Source organism: Xyrauchen texanus, chromosome 8 (assembly GCF_025860055.1).
Source record: "Xyrauchen texanus isolate HMW12.3.18 chromosome 8, RBS_HiC_50CHRs, whole genome shotgun sequence".
NCBI classification, from domain to species: Eukaryota; Metazoa; Chordata; class Actinopteri; order Cypriniformes; family Catostomidae; genus Xyrauchen; species Xyrauchen texanus.
The window spans coordinates 28,603,119-28,626,943 of record NC_068283.1 but is presented as its reverse complement, the minus strand read 5'-3'; the positions used below and the strand labels follow the sequence as shown (position 1 = coordinate 28,626,943).

General features: G+C 37.8%; 2 protein-coding genes across 2 annotated transcripts; one reads left to right on the top strand and one right to left on the bottom strand.

Annotated features, from left to right (window-relative positions):
- The first annotated feature begins 16,843 nt into the window (after nt 1-16,843).
- On the top strand, nt 16,844-21,654 carry LOC127647716 (chitobiosyldiphosphodolichol beta-mannosyltransferase-like). The gene is made up of 14 exons (XM_052132145.1): nt 16,844-17,119; nt 17,317-17,394; nt 17,497-17,600; nt 17,682-17,830; nt 17,933-18,022; nt 18,144-18,254; nt 18,429-18,550; nt 18,650-18,688; nt 19,074-19,133; nt 19,240-19,350; nt 19,481-19,595; nt 20,362-20,437; nt 20,577-20,744; nt 21,540-21,654. Exons 1-13 carry the CDS (start codon nt 16,846-16,848, stop codon nt 20,712-20,714), a joined length of 1,467 nt encoding a protein of 488 aa, XP_051988105.1. The 5' UTR covers nt 16,844-16,845; the 3' UTR covers nt 20,715-20,744; nt 21,540-21,654.
- Nucleotides 20,950-22,921, bottom strand: eef2kmt (eukaryotic elongation factor 2 lysine methyltransferase). The gene is made up of 8 exons (XM_052132146.1): nt 22,725-22,921; nt 22,550-22,612; nt 22,391-22,471; nt 22,183-22,284; nt 21,958-22,091; nt 21,503-21,750; nt 21,178-21,327; nt 20,950-21,063 (listed from the first exon to the last, which is right to left on the bottom strand). Exons 1-8 carry the CDS (start codon nt 22,848-22,850, stop codon nt 20,963-20,965), a joined length of 1,005 nt encoding a protein of 334 aa, XP_051988106.1. The 5' UTR covers nt 22,851-22,921; the 3' UTR covers nt 20,950-20,962.
- Nucleotides 22,922-23,825: the final 904 nt, after the last annotated feature.

The following is a 23,825-nucleotide window of genomic DNA, read 5'->3' as shown; positions in this document are numbered from 1 at the left end:
GCCCACTGGGTTGTCGACACCATTTCCCTGGCTTATCACACCCAGGCCGTGCCCCCCCCTTGCGGGTCCGAGCCCACTCCACCAGGAGTGTTGCGTCCTCATGGGGACTGGCTAGGGGCACTGCCCTAGCAGACATTTGTAGAGCAGCGGGCTGGGCAACACCTAACACTTTTGCGAGATTCTACAATCTCCGAGTTGAGTCAGTATCGTCCCGTGTTTTCTCAGGTACCGAGCCCATAGAACTCGGTAGCATGCCCACGATCTGACCGGGTGAATCGCTTGCACCTAGCGCCCTTCCCCCTAACCAGGGGAAACAGTGCGCCTTCATTCCCAGGAGATCCCAGGTTTGAGACACTGGTTGATTCCTCCCTAGCCCTCGTGGGTCGCAGTTCAGTGGAGGAACTCGCCGATCCAAGCCACTGCGGGTACCGCAAGCTACCCTGTACTGTATAGGTGCTCCACAGGTAAGGCCTCCTTCGGACTCCCCCTGTGTGTAACACCACGGTTCTGTCCCCTCTGGCGAGCGGACTCCCGTGTTTCCCTTAGGCAGTCACGGCTGCCTCGGTTGCCGTGCTGTATGTTCCCCCCTCTGTGAGGCTGGATCCACCACAGCACCAACTTTTCCACATAGGCCCTAAGTCAGGCCTCTGATGGTTTTGCCACTTAAACTTGCCTCCCCTCTCGGGTAGGCGTGGCCTCCGCAGGGTCTTCTCCGCCCTGAAATGGGCTAAGACCCCCTTCCCTCAATGCGTGTAAGGGCCCGGCCAGGCTTGGCCTGTTCCCAGGTTGGTGGCCAGCACCTTGTTCCCCCCTCCAGGGTAACGATAAGGAATCCTGATGGCTTAAATGGGGCATTGGGGAAGGGTACGTGCAGCCTGATACAGTTGGTCGTCCTGCACGTAAGAATACCTGCTCGCTCCTGTATCAGCAGTTCATGTACACGGCTCAGTGCATGGCACTTTTATAAGTGGACCCCTAGTGTCGCTTCTCTGACACAACATGGAGAGAGCGACAGAAGGGGAACGTCTAGGTTACGTATGTAACCTCCGTTCCCCGATGGAGGGAACGTGACGTTGTGTCTCCCCTGCCACGTTGCTGAGCCGAGCCACTGTTGTGGCCGGACCATTTCCGGCTCCTCAGAAAAATCCTGAATGAACTCCCGTATTTGCGCCGCTTAAATACCCGTATGTCCGGGGGCGGGACATGCAAATACTGGGTGCCAACTCTCATTGGCCTTTTTTCATAGTTCAGAGGTGAATATCGGCGCTCAAGAGAGACCCCTAGTGTCGCTTCTCTGACACAATGTCTCGTTCCCTCCATCGGGGAATGGAGGTTACATACGTAACCTAGACATTCTGTTGCCAAATTTACTTTTTGTGTCTAGACCAAATTTGGTGTAGAAAAATTTCTATAATTTTCTAAACATGAATGCTGTCGATCTAAGCTTCATACAGTGCTGGATTGTCATTTGTAGTTAAATGTATGGAATATTGTTTGTGATTCTAAAAGTCAGTAACAAAACACTAAAACCTTGACCATTTTAATAATTTGATAAAAGTATTGTCGTGAAGTGGCTGTCAATTTTTTGTAGAACATAAGCATGTGCTTTGATTCTGAAGAAATCCACTAGTTTAAAAACAAATGTTAAACAATTAAAAAGCATTCAGCTGCAAAAGGTGACGTTTAATTTAATCCAAACGTGTGTTTGGCAAGAATGCAGGAGAGAGAGACTTATTAATTGATTTTAGATATTTAAAATATTTTGAGTTATAAATGTAATATTAAGAACACAATTATTTAAAAGACTTTACTGTATACTATGCTTGTTATGATTTATATCCTGAAAATTCACCACATGGAAACAAAATTATTCACTTGTTTTCAATTATTTTGTGTGAGGCAAGTCCCTTATTTTGAGCTTGTTTTTCCGAAACATGTGCCTTTTTTCTCTTGTGAGATCTGGAAACAATGCAACTGGTATATTACCCACCCTTAGCACAGAGTACTGTCATTTAAAAAATAATGTTATTAACTGTTTATATTATTAATCGTTCTAACTGGTAACCATTTTGAAAGAAGACTGCAGAACGCTGCAACAGGAATGAAAAAATACTGATGAACCGAAAGCCCCTGATTTGGGTATACTTTTAGATATTCAGATATTTATGTGGAAAATGAATCACCGTCTGACCAAAGAATGCAGCTGGATTGACTATTTATTTTGATGGAATGTTTGGTTTTGTGTCTCCAGACTCTGGTTGAGCAGTTGCCTCCGGATGATCCAGATTATGATGTAGACCTTGGGTGTTTGCTTTATAAGGAGGGAGAGTTTGAAGAGGCTTGCAAAAAGTTTATGTCCTCTATGAATGTACTGGGCTACCAGCCAGGTGAGGCATGCGCTTCACTGATTCACATTAACTATAACTGTGTGTATGTGTGTGCTGTGGTTGAGCTTAATAGACAAAACAGAAAAACATTATTTTGCCAATAGTAACAAACATCACATTGACTGGCTGACCACACTGCATGACCACACTGCTTGAGGGTAGTCATTTTGATTTTTATGGAAATTGATGTGGTGTGGAGATCTTTTTTTGACATGGTGGAATGTTTCTAAAACTGTAGCTGAGCTGGGTGGCGTATTCTTTTTTTCTCTTACAGACCTGGCATACAATATAGCACTTTGTTACTACAGTTTAAAGCAGGACATTTCAGCACTCAATTATATTGCAGAAATCATTGAACATGGAATCAGAGAGCATCCAAGTATGTGCAGCGTAAAGTCTTTTAGATGTTGCTTGCATGGTGGACAGTGTTACACGGTAAATATATAAATGCAAAATGATTGGCATCTTTATAGTGCCAATGCTTTTGATATGTTTAAAACGTATTCCTGTTTCTATAGAACTCAGTATTGGCATGACAACAGAAGGCATTGATGTAAGAAGTGTAGAAAACACCCTTGTCCCACATGAAACCCCTTTGATCGAAGCTTTTAATCTGAAAGCAGTTATTGAATACCAGCTGAAGAACTGTGAGTACACATAAAAAGGCTGACCTGATGTTGCACTGTGATAGGAATTCCTATAACACTTTTAGATGTGCTCTAAATAGATTAATGTTTCATAATATTCCACAAATCCATTAAAAGAATGTGAGGCCTCCTCGGGTTCATAGTGGCATTTGACATCGTTATTCAGCCTGGGGTGATACACTGCTCTCTTCTTTCTGTCTAGTGTAGTGGTTACTATTAAACTTGAGGAAATGCAAATTCAGCTTGGCGATATTGGCTCTATATATCTATGTCTTTTTGCAGATGCTGCAGCACAGGAAGCACTGATATGTGATATGTGACTGATATGCCCCCCAGATCAGAGGAGGTACTTAAACTGCTTTGAAAGTATACCTATTCCAGCAGTGTCTTAAATGGATAGATCAATAAATCTAAATTCTGACATTATTGTCAAACCTGTATTTCTTTCATACATTGAACACAAAAGGACATGCTAGGGACAATGAGGCTAACATTCTGCCTAACATCTCTTTTTGTATTAAACAGAAGAAGAAATAGTAATACATGTTTGGAACAACATGTTGGTGGATAAATTATGACAGATTTGTTTTATTTTGTCTGAACTATCACTTTAAATCAGATCTGTGTTCTGTTTTTTTCTTCTACATATCTATTGCAATTGAAATAAATAATTATTACAAGATGCCTGTAAAGAGAATATTTTCCTCATTAGTTATGCTGTGTGATCTGAGCGTGCTCGCTCTTGCAGGATAGCTTCTTGTGAATCAATGTTTTAGCCATACGATTTATTTCACATTCTTAATCCCATATTGACAGGCTATGTGCAGTCAATTTCACAAGAAGTTTAATGTTGTCAAACTCTCCTAAGATTGTCTCACTCTAACAATGGAGAGGTTCTTGTTATTCTGGTGGAAGTATAATCCCTTTGTGCTGGCATTTGTATTGTATCAACAATAAGCCCACACCTGTTGGCTGGAAAGAAGTTGGGCTGCAGGGACATGTCGCTGTACTAGTTTGTGCTGACACCTAGAAGAAGTTAATGAGTCCAAGCAATGATCCATCTTATGTAAGCACTCATTAAATACACTGTTTCTCCCTGCAGGAAAGGTATTTTTAAACACTGGTTCTTTAGCAAGGGCCTGGTCAAGGAATGAACCAGATTTTAATGAGAATTACGGGTGCTGCATGAAGTAATGAAAGGGCAATGCAACAAACATTTCTAAATGACAGAGGTTGATTTAACTAACAAATATGCAATGCAGTTTTACTATTTGAAATAAGTTACATTATATCACCTTCTGCACTGAAGTATTTATTTTTAGTTCATCCAAAGAAGCAATTAGGCTGAGCATTTTACATTTCTTTTGAAGAACGCACAAGTGTGTTTATCCATCTGCTGCCCTCTAGTGAAACATAATGTTACAGTGGTGATTTACTTTATGTATGCTGTTATCTGTAGAATGGGTTTCTTAATTTTTTATATACATTTAGGAATTGGATTCTGTCGCCCTTCACAACCAGGCCTTGATGAATATGGACTCCAAGCCTACAGAAGGTTTTGAGAAACTTTCTTTATCCTTCTGCAAACCCCTTCCCTCCTGTTACATTTGGCAGCGTAAATATGAGATGATTGCACTTTACTCTAGAACTCTGTTCTGAAGTCTCATAAGTCCTATAATTAAAGTTGCATATGAAGTTATCTCTTTGAAAGCAGAATAGAATGTTTTCTTGAGCTATGATGCCAATGACTTGCTTATTTTAAGACACTTTATATGATTGCTTTAATTAGGTTTTTATTATTATAATAATTATTATTTTCATTCTCTGTAGTACTTTGATATTGCTGCAGATGTTCTGGCTGAAAATCTCCCATACAAGTTTCTCATACCGTACTTGATATAATTTTATTTTCCATCAGCTCTGTAGCACTTTACATTCAGTATGTTTACATGCACTTTAAAAATTGTTATTTCTGTTGGACTGAAACAATAAAATGTCTTTTTAAAGTGTCAAAATGTTGAAAAATATTTGTGAAGTCCAGCGATATTAGCTCATATACACATTAATCGAACCACAATTAACCTCTGTGTTGTGAGTGTACCTGTACATGCCCGAAAGATTGTGTTGACATGTATTTAACTTGACATATTTGACCTCCTGCCTTAAAATATTGAAATATGTATTGTGTCATTTATACTTGGACAGCTAGATGAAGATTTAACTACACAAAAAACAGCAGTAGCTCGATTATAAATGCGCATGTAAACATACTGACTGTCAGTTTTATGCAAATGCATCATAAAGATGCATTTTAAACTTCAGTAATTAGTGTTGCAGATAGTTGTTCCAATAATAGCATTTACACTGATGGATTCCTCTGGCCATAATTCATTTGCAAGTGATAGCACACCAGCTGATAATTATAGAGCTGTCCTATTCATATTGACAAAGTCAGATCTGGCTACATGTATCATATTCATACAGTTGTGTTGCATCAAGACTTTAAGGCTTATGTTTTGTTCTGATTATAGGACCTCTATGAGTTCTTGGATGCCATGATCACATGTCAAACAGCACCTGAAGAGGTAAGCTGTCTAACATGAATGAGTTTATGGAGTTCACAAGTATCTAGTGATGTATCTAGAGCATTGTTTTTTTTAATGACAGTGCCTTTTTCATCTGACATGGGCCTTCCAATGAAAACTTGACGAAATTGCTGGGAAACTGAGTGGTTACAAAACGGGTTACATTCTGTAATTTTGCCTTTTCACTGCCTACATGCCTATTGTACTCTTATCAAGTATTTGTCTCTGAATATGTAAAAGTATGTTAATATTCTCTGCATATACTGTATATGCAGCATACTGTAATTTTATTGCAATTTTTGCAACAGCAAAAGTCATTTTTAATAATGCCCTAACATAACATAAGTTATATTTTATGTAATTTCTGCCATTTCAAACATTACCCATTGTGTAATAATCAGTCTGTTGTGTCTCTCAGCTGTGATGAGCCATAATGCTGAAGTTGTTTATTTAAAGCTGTTAAAGCTATTTCCTAGCTTTAGTAGTGCAGTGTAGTAAGTGTTGTAAGCGATCACGAAGAGCTGTTGTATGTAAATCACTGGCGCGGATTCGATTCAAGTCAACTAACTGGCTCATATTACACACCAAAATTATCTTTTGCCACCACCTGCTGGCTAACATATGTAATGTGTATATACAGTATCTCACAAAAAGTGAGTACACCCCTCACAATTTTGTAAATATTTGATTATATCTTCTTTTCATGTGACAACACTGAAGAAATGACACTTTGCTACGATTTAAAGTAGTGAGTGTACAGCTTGTATAACAGTGTAAATTTGCTGTCCCCTCAACACACAACCATTATCTAAACCACTGGCAACAAAAGTGTGTACACCTCTAAGTGAAAATGTCCAAATTGGGCCCAATTAGCCATTTTCCCTCCCCAGTGCCATGTGACTCGTTAGTGTTACAAGGTCTCAGGTGTGAATGGGGAGCAGGTGTGTTAAATTTGGTGTCATCGCTCTCACACTCCCTCATACTGGTCACTGGAATTTCAACATGGCACCTAATGGCAAAGAACTCTCTGAGGATCTGAAAAAAGGAATTGGTGCTCTACATATAGATGGCCTAGGCTATAAGAAGATTGCCAAGACCCTGACACTGAGCTACAGCACGGTGGCCAAGACCATACAGCGGTTTAACAGGACAGGTTCCACTCAGAACAGGCCTCGCCATAGTCGACCAAAGACGTTGAGTGCACGTGCTCAGCATCATATCCAGAGGCTGTCTTTGGAAAATAGACATATGAGTGCTGCCAGCATTGCTGCAGAGGTTGAAGGGGTGGGGGGTCAGCCTGTCAGTGCTCAGACCATACGCCGCACACTGCATCTAATTGGTCTGCATGGCTGCTGTCCCAGAAGGAAGCCTCTTCTAAAGATGATGCACAAGAAAGCCTGCAAACAGTTTGCTGAAGACAAGCAGACTAAGGACATGGATTACTGGAACCATGTCCTGTGGTCTGATGAGACCAAGATAAACTTATTTGGTTCAGATGGTGTCAAGCGTGTGTGGCGGAAACCAGGTGAGGAGTACAAAGACAAGTGTGTCTTGCCTACAGTCAAGCATGGTGGTGGGAGTGTCTTGGTCTGGGGCTGCATGAGTGCTGCCGGCACTGGGGAGCTACAGTTCATTAAGGGAACCATGAATGCCAACACGTACTGTGACATACTGAAGCAGAGCATGATCCCCTCCCTTCGGAGACTGGGCCGCAGATATTCTCCAGCATGATAACGACCCCAAACACACCTCCAAGACGACCACTGCCTTGCTAAAGAAGCTGAGGGTGAAGGTGATGGACTGGCCAAGCATGTCTCCAGACCTAAACCCTATTGAGCATCTGTGGGGCATCCTCAAATGGAAGGTGGAGGAGCATAAGGTATCTAACATCCACCAGCTCCGTGATGTCGTCATGGAGGAGTGGAAGAGGACTCCAGTGGCAACCTGTGAAGCTCTGGTGAACTCCATGCCAAAGAGGGTTAAAGCAGTGCTGGAAAATAATGGTGGCCACACAAAATATTGACACTTTGGGCCCAATTTGGACATTTTCACTTGCACGTGTATATATATATATATATATATATATATATATATATATATACACACTTGTTTCACTGTGTGTGTGTGTGTGTGTGTGTGTGTATATATATATATATATACATAATGGCTGCTATTGTTATTTTTTGGTTAGGACATCCCATGACCTTTCAGATCAGTTACCAAGATGCTCAGAATTTTGTCAGTCTAAAAATAGCTATTGAAAAGGTCTTTATTGTAACCAGCTGTGTAAACAGTGTTACAGCATTTTTTTCTCTCATGGCTTGCTACTGCACTTCTTTTTGGTGTTGAACCCCCATGACTCATTTAGATGCTTCTGCTACTAAAAATGTTAATAGTATAATACTTTTACAGCTACAAGACCTGTTAAGATCAAAACCAAGGTCACTATTTCAAAACATATTTCCTCTCACAGCTGGAAAACATGGCCAAACACATGATCATGCTCAGAGATCTTGCAGGAGTGCATTCAGTTCCTGGGGCACTGTGAATGTAAGTATATTCACTGAAGAGATGGTTTGCTATTATGATTTTACAAAAAAGTCCCTTTAATACAGGAGCTGTATCTTGGTTCAGAAGTAGCTGGACAGTGCCTCAATTTTCCAAAAAATATACAATGTAACAAATCCAATCCAGTGATTACCAGTTTTTGTAATTGTTTAATTCAATAGGGATGAAATGCTGTTTTTCAAAACTGAGGCACTAATTAAAGTTAAATCTCCATAGGACCAATTACCTTTTTTTTACACTCTCCTCAAGTGTATGGGAGAGATATATCTGCCATCATAGAGCAGCCTCTGGAGGAGGACTGCATGCACATCGACAAGAACACTTGCCTGAATAAAGCTCTCTTCTATGAAGTCACAGGATGGAATGAGTAATCCTTAAAAGATATGCTTGCAAAACTTCATATCTATTTTGGAAGAGGAGATTGAACAGATACTCAGCAAAGACCACAATTTTCTCACTAGCATTTTAATGAATGTGTATTTATTTATAATTTCATTCTAATAATCAAAAAGATTTCATGGATGCATTGTTGTTTGACTAATAAGGTGTCTTAAACTAGCTTGTAGTCTGTAATTTCTAAGCTGCTGTTTTTGGATTGAAGTCAAACATGCATTTTAAAGAACGCATTCTCTATAATAAGGAACCCAAAAGGGTTTGCTCCATCCAAAAGCTTAGTTAAACTGAGAGAATATATTCAGCAAAGAAGGGCATTTAAATGAAATGCACTAAGCTTTGTTTGTGCTAAAATAAGAAAACATTCCCCAATTTAACAGCAGTGTAATACTAATTGCCCAAAAACACAGATATATGAAACACATTAAATTGTACATTTTGGTTATTTTTCTTAAGAATAAAAATATGATAAAAGTATAAACTGCATGTAATAGGTTTTCTTTATTTCTTATGACTATATTGTCATTTGTCTTTCTGACTACTTGCACTTACTTGCCCTTCAATGTTTCATGCTGTTCTCACCTAAACAGCGTGAGTGAACCTATCACACCTTTACAGAGAATAGAAAATATAGAAAATAATAAATACCCAAATTAAAATAAAAAGCTTGATAAGAAGACCTAATATACAACTGAGCATAGCCTTTAGATTAAGGGCCTCTTCCTTTTGTCTTGCTCTGAAAAGTAGAAGTTGAGAAACCCTCCTAATGCACTCACTGCAACTCCTGTCATATAACTTGAGCAGCCATCTATGAAAGGAAACACACAAGAGTCAGACACACCATGCGCGCGCACACACACACACACACACACACACCTCTTCATCATGTTGGAGCAGAAGATTCTATGGTAGTGTTCCACAGTTATGTTGATGCGAGACAATCTCATGTCCCCCTTGAGCATTCTGGAGCACTCTTTCTGAGAGGGAACAAGTTTCAAATTGAAGGCAAACAGATGGATGTTCAAATATGTTGTATAATAAGAATGACATGCAAATTACAGTATATTAGAATAACACACGAATTACACAGCAAAACATACAAAATCAAACTTTCGAACTATCTACAGTAAATACGTTTTTAATAAAGAGTGCAAGAACAGAATATATATAAATTCATAAATACTCAACAACTGCAATACCTGTGGAGAGAAGAGAGGGAGAAAAGAGAAGAGGGGGAGGACGACAACACCAACAGTAAACACAGCCCAAGCTAGGCCTCTTCGCGGAACTGTTCCAGACTCTGTCGTTGAGATCCCACAGCACCGGTATCCGTGTCTCCAGAAAGGTGGAGTGAATCTGCAAAATCTTTGCTCGTTGCTACATGCATCACTGGTGACTATCGACTCAACTGTTACCAGGTTAGCTTTGGTTAACGTGAGATCGCTTCTAAATAAGACTTATAAATAAGAATTGTTAGAAATGGGAATGCCTGTGGGACTTCCAGGTTGAATCGTAAACTGTTTCTTGCAGAAACAGTTAAGACATAAAAAATGGGAACCTAAGACAGCTTGTGGGGATATGAGGTGGTGAAGGATTGAGGGGAATATACTTTTAATTCAGTGGAAGTTTCCCTTTGCAAACACTAAAGCCTGTAGTCCCTCCTTCAATATTACTCCACACAGCCTATGTCTCTAAATTTGAAGAGTCCTCTAAGAGATGTTGGCTATGCTATCGGAAAAGTAGGACTGAATATAAAACTAAAGTAGCTTGTTGCGCGTCTGGATGTAATGGCAAAAGACTTTGCTTGGTTCGCGATAGGAACTGTTTTCAGTCTTGGCACTCAGCTGAGTGTGAACAGTTCCGCGAAGAGGCCTAGCTTGGGCTGTGTTTACTGGTGGTGTTGTCGTCCTCCCCCTCTTCTCTTTTCTCCCTCTCTTCTCTCCACAGGTATTGCAGTTGTTGAGTATTTATGAATTTATATATATTCTGTTCTTGCACTCTTTATTAAAAACGTATTTATTGTAGATAGTTCGAAAGTTTGATTTTGTATGTTTTGCTGTGTAATTCGTGTGTTATTCTAATATACTGTAATTTGCATGTCATTCTTATTATACAACATATTTGAACATCCATCTGTTTGTCTTCAATTTGACACTTGTTCCCTCTCAGAAAGAGTGCTCCAGAATGCTCAAGGGGGACATGAGATTATCTCGCATCAACATAACTGTGGAACACTACCATAGAATCTTCTGCTCCAACATGATGAAGAGGTGTGTGTGTGTGTGTGTGTGTGTGTGCGCGTGCATGGTGTGTCTGACTCTTGTGTGTTTCCTTTCATAAATGGCTGCTCAAGTTATATGACAGGAGTTGCAGTGAGTGCATTAGGAGGGTTTCTCAACTTCTACTTTTCAGAGCAAGACAAAAGGAAGAGGCCCTTAATCTAAAGGCTATGCTCAGTTGTATATTAGGTCTTCTTATCAAGCTTTTTATTTTAATTTGGGTATTTATTATTTTCTATATTTTCTATTCTCTGTAAAGGTGTGATAGGTTCACTCACGCTGTTTAGGTGAAAACAGCATGAAACATTGAAGGGCAATTAAGTGCAAGTAGTCAGAAAGACAAATGACAATATAGTCATAAGAAATAAAGAAAACCTATTACATGCAGTTTATACTTTTATCATATTTTTATTCTTAAGAAAAATAACCAAAATGTACAATTTAATGTGTTTCATATATCTGTGTTTTTTAGGCAATTAGTATTACACTGCTGTTAAATTGGGGAATGTTTTCTTATTTTAGCACAAACAAAGCTTAGTGCATTTCATTTAAATGCCCTTCTTTGCTGAATATATTCTCTCAGTTTAACTAAGCTTTTGGATGGAGCAAACCCTTTTGGGTTCCTTATTATAGAGAATGCGTTCTTTAAAATGCATGTTTGACTTCAATCCAAAAACAGCAGCTTAGAAATTACAGACTACAAGCTAGTTTAAGACACCTTATTAGTCAAACAACAATGCATCCATGAAATCTTTTTGATTATTAGAATGAAATTATAAATAAATACACATTCATTAAAATGCTAGTGAGAAAATTGTGGTCTTTGCTGAGTATCTGTTCAATCTCCTCTTCCAAAATAGATATGAAGTTTTGCAAGCATATCTTTTAAGGATTACTCATTCCATCCTGTGACTTCATAGAAGAGAGTTTTATTCAGGCAAGTGTTCTTGTCGATGTGCATGCAGTCCTCCTCCAGAGGCTGCTCTATGATGGCAGATATATCTCTCCCATACACTTGAGGAGAGTGTAAAAAAAAGGTAATTGTCCTATGGAGATTTAACTTTAATTAGTGCCTCAGCTTTGAAAAACAGCATTTCATCCCTATTGAATTAAACAATTACAAAAACAGTGAACTGGTAATCACTGGATTGGATTTGTTACATTGTATATTTTTTGGAAAATTGAGGCACTGTCCTGCTACTTCTACATTTGACAGTTTACCAATTAAATTCCACTAAAGGCTTTCTAAAAATGTACCATTTGACAGTTTACCAGTTAAAATACCCAGTCAATACGACACTATAAAGCAAACATTAAAAGAAAGGACTAATCACACATCAAATCAGTGCATAAACACTTAAAGCAAATGACAACCCAAAACGAAAAATACCAAACAAATAAACTCCCCTTTCAGTTAAGCCTCAGTATCACAGCAGGTCAGACATTAACATGAAATATGACTGTGGATATACACCGGCCAAAAAAAACACTTCAGAAAAGATTAAAATCACAATTAACAATTGAAATCTTTCAAACTGATTCACCACAGTGAATTAGAATACAAACCTTTTGGTTTAATTTATAAACTCATAAGGACAAAAATATTAAATGGATCCACAGAGCAGAATCATTCAAAAACACTCAGAAAGACAGCAGCGGCCACAGCTGACAGAGACAGCCATATGAGCAAGATTGTAAATCAGCAGTATCAAACAGGCATTTAAAAAAAAAAATACAGCAGCTAGCGCTCTCAGGCCACACCTGAAATAAAGATGTGGTAAGAACAAAGTTCATAAATTCGGTCAAGATTAAAAAAAATAAATAAAACAAAACACGATAAATGTCTTAAGTCTACAGAAAGCTTTATTCTAACTGCACTGGTCACCACACACACACACACACACACACACACACTTTTGTGAACTACAAGGACACTGCACCCCAAACCAGTCTGTTGCTGTATTAGGGAGACACCCCTTTCCCCTTGCTCTACAGAGATGTGGTGGATATCAAAAAATCTATTTTGAACCATACAACAAATATTTCACTTCAGAGTTTGTTTACACGAAACACAAACTGGTATCAGAAGGACTAATGGGATTTATAAGGACAGTGGCTGTACAACACACATAAATGTCATTAAAGTGTATTAAAGGGTCAAACATGAATTAATGGAACATGGCTAAACACAAACACAAAAGTGAAGGTATTGTGCATTAAAAGGGCATATCTGATATATGAGGACAAATTATTTGACTCCACACACAGTACACCAGCACTGTGCATTGTAAAGACATCACACACCTGTGGGGACATACTCCAACAGACCCAACAATTTAAAAGCATGTATGATATTTTTGTATAGTGATGTAAATATGCAACCATACATTTTATAGAGTGCATTCAAGGACCTACTATTTGTGTGATATGACTGTTTATCCACATGACCATATGATCTTTTAACAGACATGAGGACATATAACAGTATGCACAGTCAGTGAACAAGGAACAAAGTTTAATTAGTGCTTGTTTTCAACAACATTACAGTAGTTGCCCTGATAATATTACACATCACAAAATACACAAACATTTTTCCTGTGTGTAAAGAAAAAAAAAAACTCTCTCAAATGCATGGAGGTGGAGAACGTAAATATTATAACCTTTCATAAACATAAAAAGTAGCAATTAACATTGTTGAAAGCACATTAAATCCTTCAACAGAAGTTGAAAACACTTCTCATACATATAAACCTAATAAAATAAACAATAACAAAAAATACTTCAGTATTTTGCAATTGTTTCTATTTTAGTGTTAAGCCCTGATTCCTGACAAAGTCTCTCATGTTTTGGACAGAGTGACTAGCCAAAGCAGGATGCTCAGCATTCTTGCACTGTTGGCATTCAATGTTACTGGTGAGTTTACCCCTTGCGATGTGGTTCTGGAAATGTCTCATTACTGCAGCGATTTCTGTTTGAGACCAAACCCGTTTTTGTTTCCTTCTTGCATCAACCCTTTCAGCAGAATTTTCAAGAATCACTACAAAAGAGGAAAACAGATTCCCGAACCCTGGGGTGAACACCATGATGGCCAGAGCTCATCTCCCTCTTCTTGTTGTAATGATTACTAATCTTTTGAGTGAAAAGTGATGGGCTGCTGTTTATGCTGCTTTTGTTTTAGTTAGGGAGGCAATTTATTCATTCTGTTAGGTTGTGTTGTTACCATCCTAGTAAGATTGTGTTTTAATTGCTTGCACATCCTGATGTTAAATTCCACTCCATAATATCAATTTGTATATAAAACAATGAAATTCAAAATCTGACTATAGTTGCTTGATTCCTGATACAGATTAAGATCCTTCATACAATGTCTCAGCCTCCCCTAGACAGATCTAAACACATATTTAAATTATTTCAACTTTGATTCTTTATCTACATGATTACCTAGCACAGTGTTCTTGGTGTATGTGTTTGTGTGCTTTTACCAGGTTGTTCGCAATCTTCCCTCCTGCTGCACTTTTTGTCCTTCCGACTTGTATTTGTTATAGAGGGTGTAAATATTAGCAATAGTGATTATTCTTAACTATTTACATGCCAGTAGTAAGCAGTACCAGTGAAACAGGAAAAACATTTTGGACATTAAATGTGTGTTTAGTATTTTTAACATAATCAATTTGAAACATGCTTCTTTTCTCTTCCTCAAACACCAAAGAGAAACATTATGATATGGCAAACATGTACAGACTATATGTTTATATAGGTGAAACCTCTACAGACACCTACAGCAACATTCCTAACTAACAGCAGCATAAAAAAAATGGGACAGACAAAGGAACAAGGACAATATTGATTACAGTTACCGTACCCTTACGCAAGCGTTACCTTCCTTCGGTGTCAACAGTTCAAATGCAAATGCAAACTAAGCTGTTTAGTTATTACTTATCTTTATTTGTCTGACTTGTAGGTAAAGCATGATAACTTTCCGGAATTTTTTACTGTGTTATATAATGCCAAACATAATCATTCTTCGATAATAAATAGTTAATTTCTCACGTTTTATGAGGAAACGCTAAATAAATGCTGACAGGGTTCGCTTTCTTGATTAGCCTAACTGCTAATGCTAATTAATATCACAATCGTCAAATTAACTGTAGAATATTTCAAACTTTATAAACAATGTAATATAAAATTAAACTTGGCTAAAACAGTTTCTAGAGTTGAAGAGTAGCTGTGTGCTTTGAGTTGTATCATTAGTCTTACCTGACGACGTCTTCACATCCGCAGGTGGTCGTTTTCGCAGCAGGGAGTGGCTCGGGTCGCGTGGGAGAAGTGAGAAGTGGGAGAAGTGGGGTCATCAAAAAGACGTGGTGTTATGTCATTTTTCTTTTTATTTAAAATGTGTTTATTATTGTTGTTGTTGTTATTATTATTTCAAGAAATGTTAATTTTTGGACTTCTGTTAATTTTAACATTTATTTGCACTGAATGGTAAAATAGATGATTCATGCTGCACTTAAAAGAACATCTATTTGACTATTCTTTAGTAAAAAATAAAAAACAGGTACAGGTATAGGTACAGATACCAGTGCAGGTACTTTATTTTCTATCAGTTTAATCGTTCTGAAATTGATTCCAATGATATTGTTTCTCTGTGTATTTATTGTTAAAGTTGTGGTTTGGACTCTGCTATTTCTTTATATTTAGAACTATTTTAGAACTATATCGTTATCGTTCTTGGTGTGGATGGGCCTTATAGTGGTTTGACAAAGCCAGAAATGATGAGGACTTCTAGCGGTCAACCAATCAAAAGCTGCAATACCGATACACAAACATGAATAATAAGGAGATGCAGTACCACAGACACACCTTCAGGGGCGCTGTCTCAAAACACAGGCTTAACACAAAGACATGTCATTATGGGGACTTTTGGAGAATTTTTTTATTTGAACTCTCTCTCCCTGTAGAAGCACTTCTAAAATGTCCGAATTACGAATTTTTATATTCATACAAACCCATCACATGGCTAAGGTCCACTGAGATTTAGGGCTGTTATCCCTGGAGTATCACATTTGAATATTATTTATTTTGTTCACAACAGCGTTTAGCGTTGGCTGGATTTTTTCCCTATTTCACACAATATCTTTCTTTCTTTCTTACATTCTTTCTTTCCTTCCTCTGGCATGATTTTATCTGCATGCATTTTATTTTCCTACACAGAAATTAAATTTACTGACAGATCATTTATCGATTTACTTAAACACACACACACACACACACACACACACACACACACACACACACACACACACACACACACACACACACACACACACACACACATACAAATACAAATACAAATACAACAACAACAACTTCTAGATGGGAGATTAAATGTTATTGATTTAATTCATATTTGACAGATTTAAAAAAAAAAAACATCGACTGTGTTTAAGTCATTGGGAATTTGGAATAATTCTGCATGTCCGGTGCTGAGCTCAATCACATCTCAGTTTTCCGTGTGGTATTGACATAGAGCAGGGTGCTGATTTTAATTATGGACTAATAATTAATAAATAATCTATTGAGGTAGAGGCTAAATTAAAAGATTTTAAGGGAACGTTAAGGGGAACCATCATGTACAACCTAAAGCGTTCTATTTCCGGAAAAATCATAAATAAATAAACGTTTTAACCTAACTTTTAACTTACCTTAAAGAGATAGTTCACCAAAAAGGAAAATTCTCTCATATACTCATCCTCATGCCATCCCAGATGCATATGACTTTCTTTCTTCTGCTGAACACAAAAAAGTTTTTTGAAGAATATCTCAGCTGTCAAAGACGTCGGTCTAGCGCAATTTCACATAGCAAAACATGGAAAAGAGCGCAGACGGACAAGAAAAGCACGCAGTGTCTTTTTGCGGTATAAAAAGATGTATGTCTCTTTAAATGTTCTGCCATACATTCGTCCACGTCATAATCAGGAAAACAATGGCGGATGCCAATGTGGCAGTAGCAGTAGTGACAGTTTCATTGGTTCTTTTAGGACTTTTATCAGGATTAAGCTTATCGTGGGCTCTTCTACCAGTCGCTGTAGTGGTGCTTATTTTTATACTAGCCAGTGGATTAAAGGGACGTGATGAACTTGCTCATTTAAACATTTGCGTGTTGGTGTTGGGAGATATAGGGCGCAGTCCTCGTATGCAGTATCATGCGCTGTCTCTCAGCAGACATGGATACAATGTCACCTTAATTGGCTTTCTTGGTATATACATTTTATTGCATGCACTTCTCACAAAATCATTATTGATTCGTCGTCATGCACGATATTCGAATTTCCATTGTACATCATATTATACATAATGAAAGTGAATCTGTTACTGCTGGCTTATAGATATACTTTGTATTATGGTTACCGATTATTATTTTAGCATCCCTGACACTGGCATGTTGACCATATAGGTACTAAACCTCATCAAGACGTTCTTGAGGATGAGAGGATTGACATACTCCCCATTTCAGAGCTGAAAGGGCTAAAAGGTAATGCAAACTTAAAAGACACATCAGGTGTCCAATAAGCATGCACAATCACAATAGAGTAAGCACAGTTATTCAGCATTTAATTTGCGTCTTACATTTCAGTTGGCCCTAAAATCTTCAGATATGTCTCAAAGGTGATATTCCAGTGTTTTCAGCTGTACAATGTGTTGATGAAGATTGATGACCAAGGCTATATCCTTATGCAGGTATCTGTGTCTTGCATTAAGCAAAGAGTAAAGTCTTATTAAATTGGAATTCAAAAGAACTTTTTTTCTTTCTTTCTGTAGAACCCCCCTGGGCTGCCAGCTATAGCAGTGACATGGGTGGCAAGTCGTTTCAGGGGAAACCAGTTAATCATAGACTGGCACAACTATGGATACACCATAATGGCACTTACTCATGGGGAGAATCATCTAATTGTTAAGGTGGCAAAATGGTAAGCAAAGCAATGCCTAAAATATCTCTAGACTGTGTTTTCTGTGGTATCTCTGGATATTTGTGAATAATCTGAAATGTTTGTGTTTTGTGTTGTTGTTAGGTATGAGAAGCTCTTTGGATGTTTCTCAGATCACAACCTTTGTGTCACTAATGCAATGAGGGAAGATCTTAAGAAGAATTGGAATATTGAGTAAGTTTAGTTTTGTATGAGGTTTTATATAATTACTTAATGTGAATAAAATGGAATTAATATTTGAATCTGAATTAAGTTAAGTTTAAGAATGCCAGTTAATTCAGTTTTGCAATTGTAGGGCCACAACATTATATGACAAGCCACCCTCAATATTTAGAGAAACACATCTGAAACTTCAACATGAGCTGTTTGTCAGAATGGGTGGTGCTTATTCACCATTTAAGCCTAGGTAAGTATTTTTGTCTTTCCATTTTTTGTCATTACATAGTCACACCCCTAGTAATAAGAAGGGTTTTCTTTTAAGGAAAATTTCGGTCATTTCTTTTGCTATTTAATCTTTGTCACCATATTAATTGGCTCATATTTCTCATGATATGAAATTAAAATATTTGAAATTTTGTAGTTCTGAGGTCTCTAAGGAACACATGGAATTAACAGCCTTCACGGAGCGTAATACTCAAACAGGTGCTGTGACACGCTCTGCTTGCCGACCCGCTCTGCTTATCAGCAGCACCAGCTGGACTGGTCAGTATTGTGGAGTCACACTGAAATATAGAAGTATTATCGTTTATTTATTTAATTAAAATGTCACAACCCCTTTTCATATTTATGTTCTTCCAACAGAGGATGAAGACTTCTCAATTCTTTTACAAGCACTTGAAGGTTATTATTGATTTCTCCATGTATACATGTCAGCCATTTCTTTAATTTACATCAAAGCCTATCCTAACTTTTGAAAATTAAAATAAATAAATAATAATAAATATATATATAAAAATACACACTGATCAGCCACAACATTAAAACCACCAGCCTAATATTGTGCAGGTCCCCCTCGTGCCATCACAACAGCACCAACCCACATCTCAGAATAGCATTCTGATATGATATTCTTCTCACCACAATTGTATAAAAAAGCTTAAATCCTTTACTGTCTTTGGTTGAATAATTTTGATTGCAACTGTATATATATGTGTGTGTGTGTGTGTGTGTGTGTATATATATCTCTTGAAAATCTCCAATATTTATTTTCTTCTGTGTCCAATAGACTATGAGAAGTTTGTTGAGGCAGGAGACAAACTTCCATTATTGGTTTGTGTAATTACAGGTATGCACTACAAAATCTATTATGCACAAAATGCCCCCATTTTTTTAATGACCTGGGCACTAAGGCCTGTTTAGCATGTTTCAAATACTTTGATTTCTAAATGCAGGTAAAGGTCCTCAGAAGGAGTATTACAAGAAGCTGATTGACTCCAAGGAATTTAAACATATCAAGATTTGTACTCCATGGCTGGAGGCAGAGGATTATCCAGTTTTACTTGGTGCGAGGATCTTATTAACAACAATATATACTTCATAGCTCAGGGTTTAACCATTTGTTGGGTTTATTGTTTTAATACATTTACTGTATATTTACATGAGTGTGCTATTTTTCTGATGTTTTGGGCACAGGTTCTGCTGATCTCGGGGTCTGCTTGCACAAATCCTCCAGTGGTCTTGACCTTCCAATGAAAGTAGTTGATATGTTTGGATGTTGTCTGCCAGTCTGTGCCATACACTTTAAGTGGTAAGACTATAGCTATGTTTCCATCCAAGTTGCAAATTCTATTTATGCAAAAACCATAATATTGCAAGATATGTTCCATTCCATGTGTTCAAAAGAAAAAAATCAGGATAAATTGTAGTCTCTGTGACTCTTTTATTAATATAATACTCGCGGTTTAGGACACGGAGACAAAACCGTTTAAAGAACTTCGTCTCATGTCTGGGAGCAACGACACGTCACAGTTCTGGGATTACTATGTGTGTGCGTTCCTCCATCCTTATGACTTAACTGTGCGGATTTGTAAGATATTTTCAAAAGCGTCAATAAACCTGCTCTTTGGCACAGTACACGTTTGTATTAGATTTTTTGCTCTGCAAACTCTTTGCAGGCTTTGTATTTTCAGGACACCGTTATTTCAGGATGACCAGAGCAACATTGCAGATGCGATGATTATTCCGCTGGTTAGTCCAGTTATGTATTAATTATTCAGTCACATGAATTTTTTGATGAGCATCTTCTAGTCCTAATAAATTCAATAAGAGTTATTCAGTAAATGTGTTTTCACATTTCTTATCAAATAAAAAATGTACGGATACGTTTCTTTATGGGAATTTAGATTTTATTCACATTTGTTTCTGTCCAGCAGTTTTTATGCAATATCCCACAATTTGCATACAAATACTGTATGTGGAAACCCAGCCTATGACATTGGTCACTTCATGCAAACATGTGTCAGGTGTCACTTGGTGAACAATTGCACCTACTGATTATCATCTGATCTCCGTAGCTTACATGAACTGGTGAAACATGAAGAAAATGGGCTTATTTTCAAAGACTCCAATGAGCTTTCGGAACAGCTAAAGGTAAGATGAGTCAAAGTAAAGAGACACTAAAAATCAATGTGCATTTCATACCAATGTTTATCTGATAATAAAAATAAATACTCCTATGTAATAAAACAAAATCTGATTGAGCTCAGCTAATTCTGGTATGTCTCTTTAGCTTCTGTTTTCAGACTTTCCCAGTGAACAGGGTAAACTGGGTCTCTTCAGGAAGAATCTAAGGGAAAGTGGGCAGCAGCGCTGGAATGAGAACTGGGACCATAATGTCCTTCCTCTTTTTAAAGAGCACTGTGACTGACCATCAGCAGAAACTTGGTGCTGGGCTTGGGTAATAGGTTCTCAAATCTTTTTTTAATTTTTTTTTATGGAAAGTTACTGTCAGGTATTTGCACAGGGTAAATATTTCTATGCTATCTGTCCTCATAGTGGGACAGCATTCCAGCAATGCCACTGGAAAAGACTTGAACGTAAGAATAAAAAGCACACTATCCACGTAAATAATATTTAAGTAAAATACTTTATTACAAAAGAATCTTCACAGTTTTATCATACATGAATTTTGATCATTTCTATGGTGGACTCTCGGTTGTATGGGAATACTTGAGAAACAGAATCTTTAATGACTACATGTTGCAGTCCAGCCTTTTCTGTAAATAAAAGAGCAACATTTTGTTTGATGGGTTACACAAGCATTAGTGAATGTTTGTTTCAGTCATTACTGAAATCTAATAGACTATTAAAATTTTTTATATGAAACCTACCCAGTTCTTTCTTGAAGCAGTCATATGTCTGTAAGTTTCGTATTGTTGAAGCAATGTAAACATCAGGGTGGCTTTCTTGAAAGTTGCAGGTCAGAAGTCTAGTCAGCAATCTTACCAAGCCGGCAATTATTTCAGGATCATAAACCACATCTGGTTTAAATAAACACAGTAATATTACTTAAATCATTGGCACGCTTATCATTTGAAACATTATAGTTCTATTTGAATAGACAGGATTCACAGACCTTTAATTCATTAAAACAAATGATGCTCCAATCTATAATGTTTACATTATTAAAATAAATATCCCTGGGTTTTATGTGACCTGCAGCAATGATGGTGTTGGCCTGTATTCTTTGCAGCTGCTCTTCAGGAACATTTTCCCAAACCAGTTCCTCTACGCACACTGATGTACTATTGCTGTCACCGTTAGTTAAGCAGTTTGCAATATTGTTCTTCAGCCTCTGGAGCACAGCTTGATGGCAGTCGCTGAAGATGTATTTGTTCAGGCTGGATGACCGACACGTTACAATGCCAGTGAGTCCGACCCCGCTACCCAGCTCTAGCACTGTCCTGCATGTGCAACAATGACATGGTGAACAGAATGTGAAGGTTCTTGCAATTTAAAACCCAAATGTCAGCAATGGCACAAATGTGCAATACTTTTGAGTAGATGCATATGCTATAAAATACATACATTAAGTATAATAATGTAAACACTAAAATCAAATGTAAACAATAAAATTGCCATATACTGTAGATGTGAAATGGAAGTCCTACTTGTTTTTGAAGATGTGGGTGTTTTCAAGAGCCCATTCAGCCAGGTACAAGGCAGCCTCCCATGTAACCAGACCTGTGGTGCCCTCAGAGATGAGAGCCACATTTTCAGCAAGGCTCACAGCATCTCCTGTTGGCTGTTGTGACCAAACACTTTCAGATGTTTTTTTTTTTTTAGATGGTATAAAAGTCAACTTTATGTCCCAGGTTTAGTGTGATCTACATTACCAGTAAGTAGGTTTTGAAGCACATGTCGTCCTCCTGTGCACACAAGACCTCTCCCAGTGCTTCATACAGTGAATCTAGGGGTTCCGCATCCAACATCTCATGCTATTAAAGATATATCGTCATGTGAACAAGCTATATATCTCAAAAAAATAATATGTGAACCGTATAAATTGTGTATGTTCAATGACTGAAAAGAAACAAAGCCAACCCTTTTTATTAATTCTGTTAGGAAGCGTCTCCTGTATTTCACAGATGGGGGATTCCTGAGACAAATGGGATGCAAACATGTCTGCAACGAAAAATGAGTAGAATACTTAAATACTTTCCCCTTCAATTCATTAAGTGTATTTCACATTATTTTATATACCTTCTCAAGAATGTCCAGTACGATGTCTGGTGTTTTTGAAGTTATTAGCTCCCTGCCTAAAGACTGCAAAAATATATATATATAATAATATTTATATATTAATAAGAGAACGAAAATCGACCTGAATATTGATTCCTCAATAAAAGAAAGTGCAAGTTTGAGAGGAAATACGTACATCCCATGGAAAAGTATTTAAAAGACACATAGCGAAGAAGTTCACTTGAAAAGTATGTGTAATGTCTTTTTGGTTGTGGCTCATTCCGTCCTGTTCTATGACTATCATTGGAGGTCTACGGTTCATCTTTTTTAAATGCCTAAATTTGTTAGCAGCTATAGCATTACTGATTGCGGAAGATGGATGTGTGAATTCCGTGATGAATTTCTTCACTTGTGTCAGTCCGCATATGTTTTTGTTGCATCGCCACCTGCCGGTTTAGTTGTACGTTGATATATTGACAGCAGATAATGTTGCCTCTTGATGATTATGATGATGATAATAATAATAATATGGAGATATAATTGTTTCAGAGACAAATGAAATTAATTCACAAATAAAAAGAATGAGATTTACAAATATATGTTAGGAGTTTCACCAAATAAACTGAAATCACAAATAGACAATATTATATTTGCAAATCAGAAAATTATTTACACATATATTACTTAACTTACAAACACAACTCTGTCCAGCATTAATTTATGGATCGTGCACATTTATTTGTGGATTTCTTGCTGTGCACTTGTGGATGGCAGCTCACATTTGTGAATTCTGAAACATTTCTTTCCACAGGCAATCCACAAATAGGTGGACTCCACCCATTGTCTACTCAAGCCAATTAGACAGTAGCCACATTACTCGGACCAATCATAGCACGTTCTATCTTCAACCAGTCATGCTTCGTTTTACAATTAGGGCGGGACCAGTGTCACAGCACTCATATAAGCATGGAATCAAGCACTTGCAGATAAGTTCCAAGGCCGCAAATTCTTAAAGAAATGGATCAGAGGAATACTGTGACTTAAGGTTAATAAAATCTCCGGCTCCCGGTGGACATCAGCGGTGAATCCGTCCCCTGGCGGATGGCAACGGCTCCGCTTCCTGCCGGACAGCAGCGCATCCTTCCTCCTTCCCGTGTTTCGGCACCAATGTAACGAGTTCACAAGACGGCCAAGGAGGAAGCTGGGACCGGCTTGACACAACACGTAGACATTTATTTTCACTTAAACATAACATAAAAGAACTGCATGTGCTGCTTCCCTGCAAACACGTAGAACA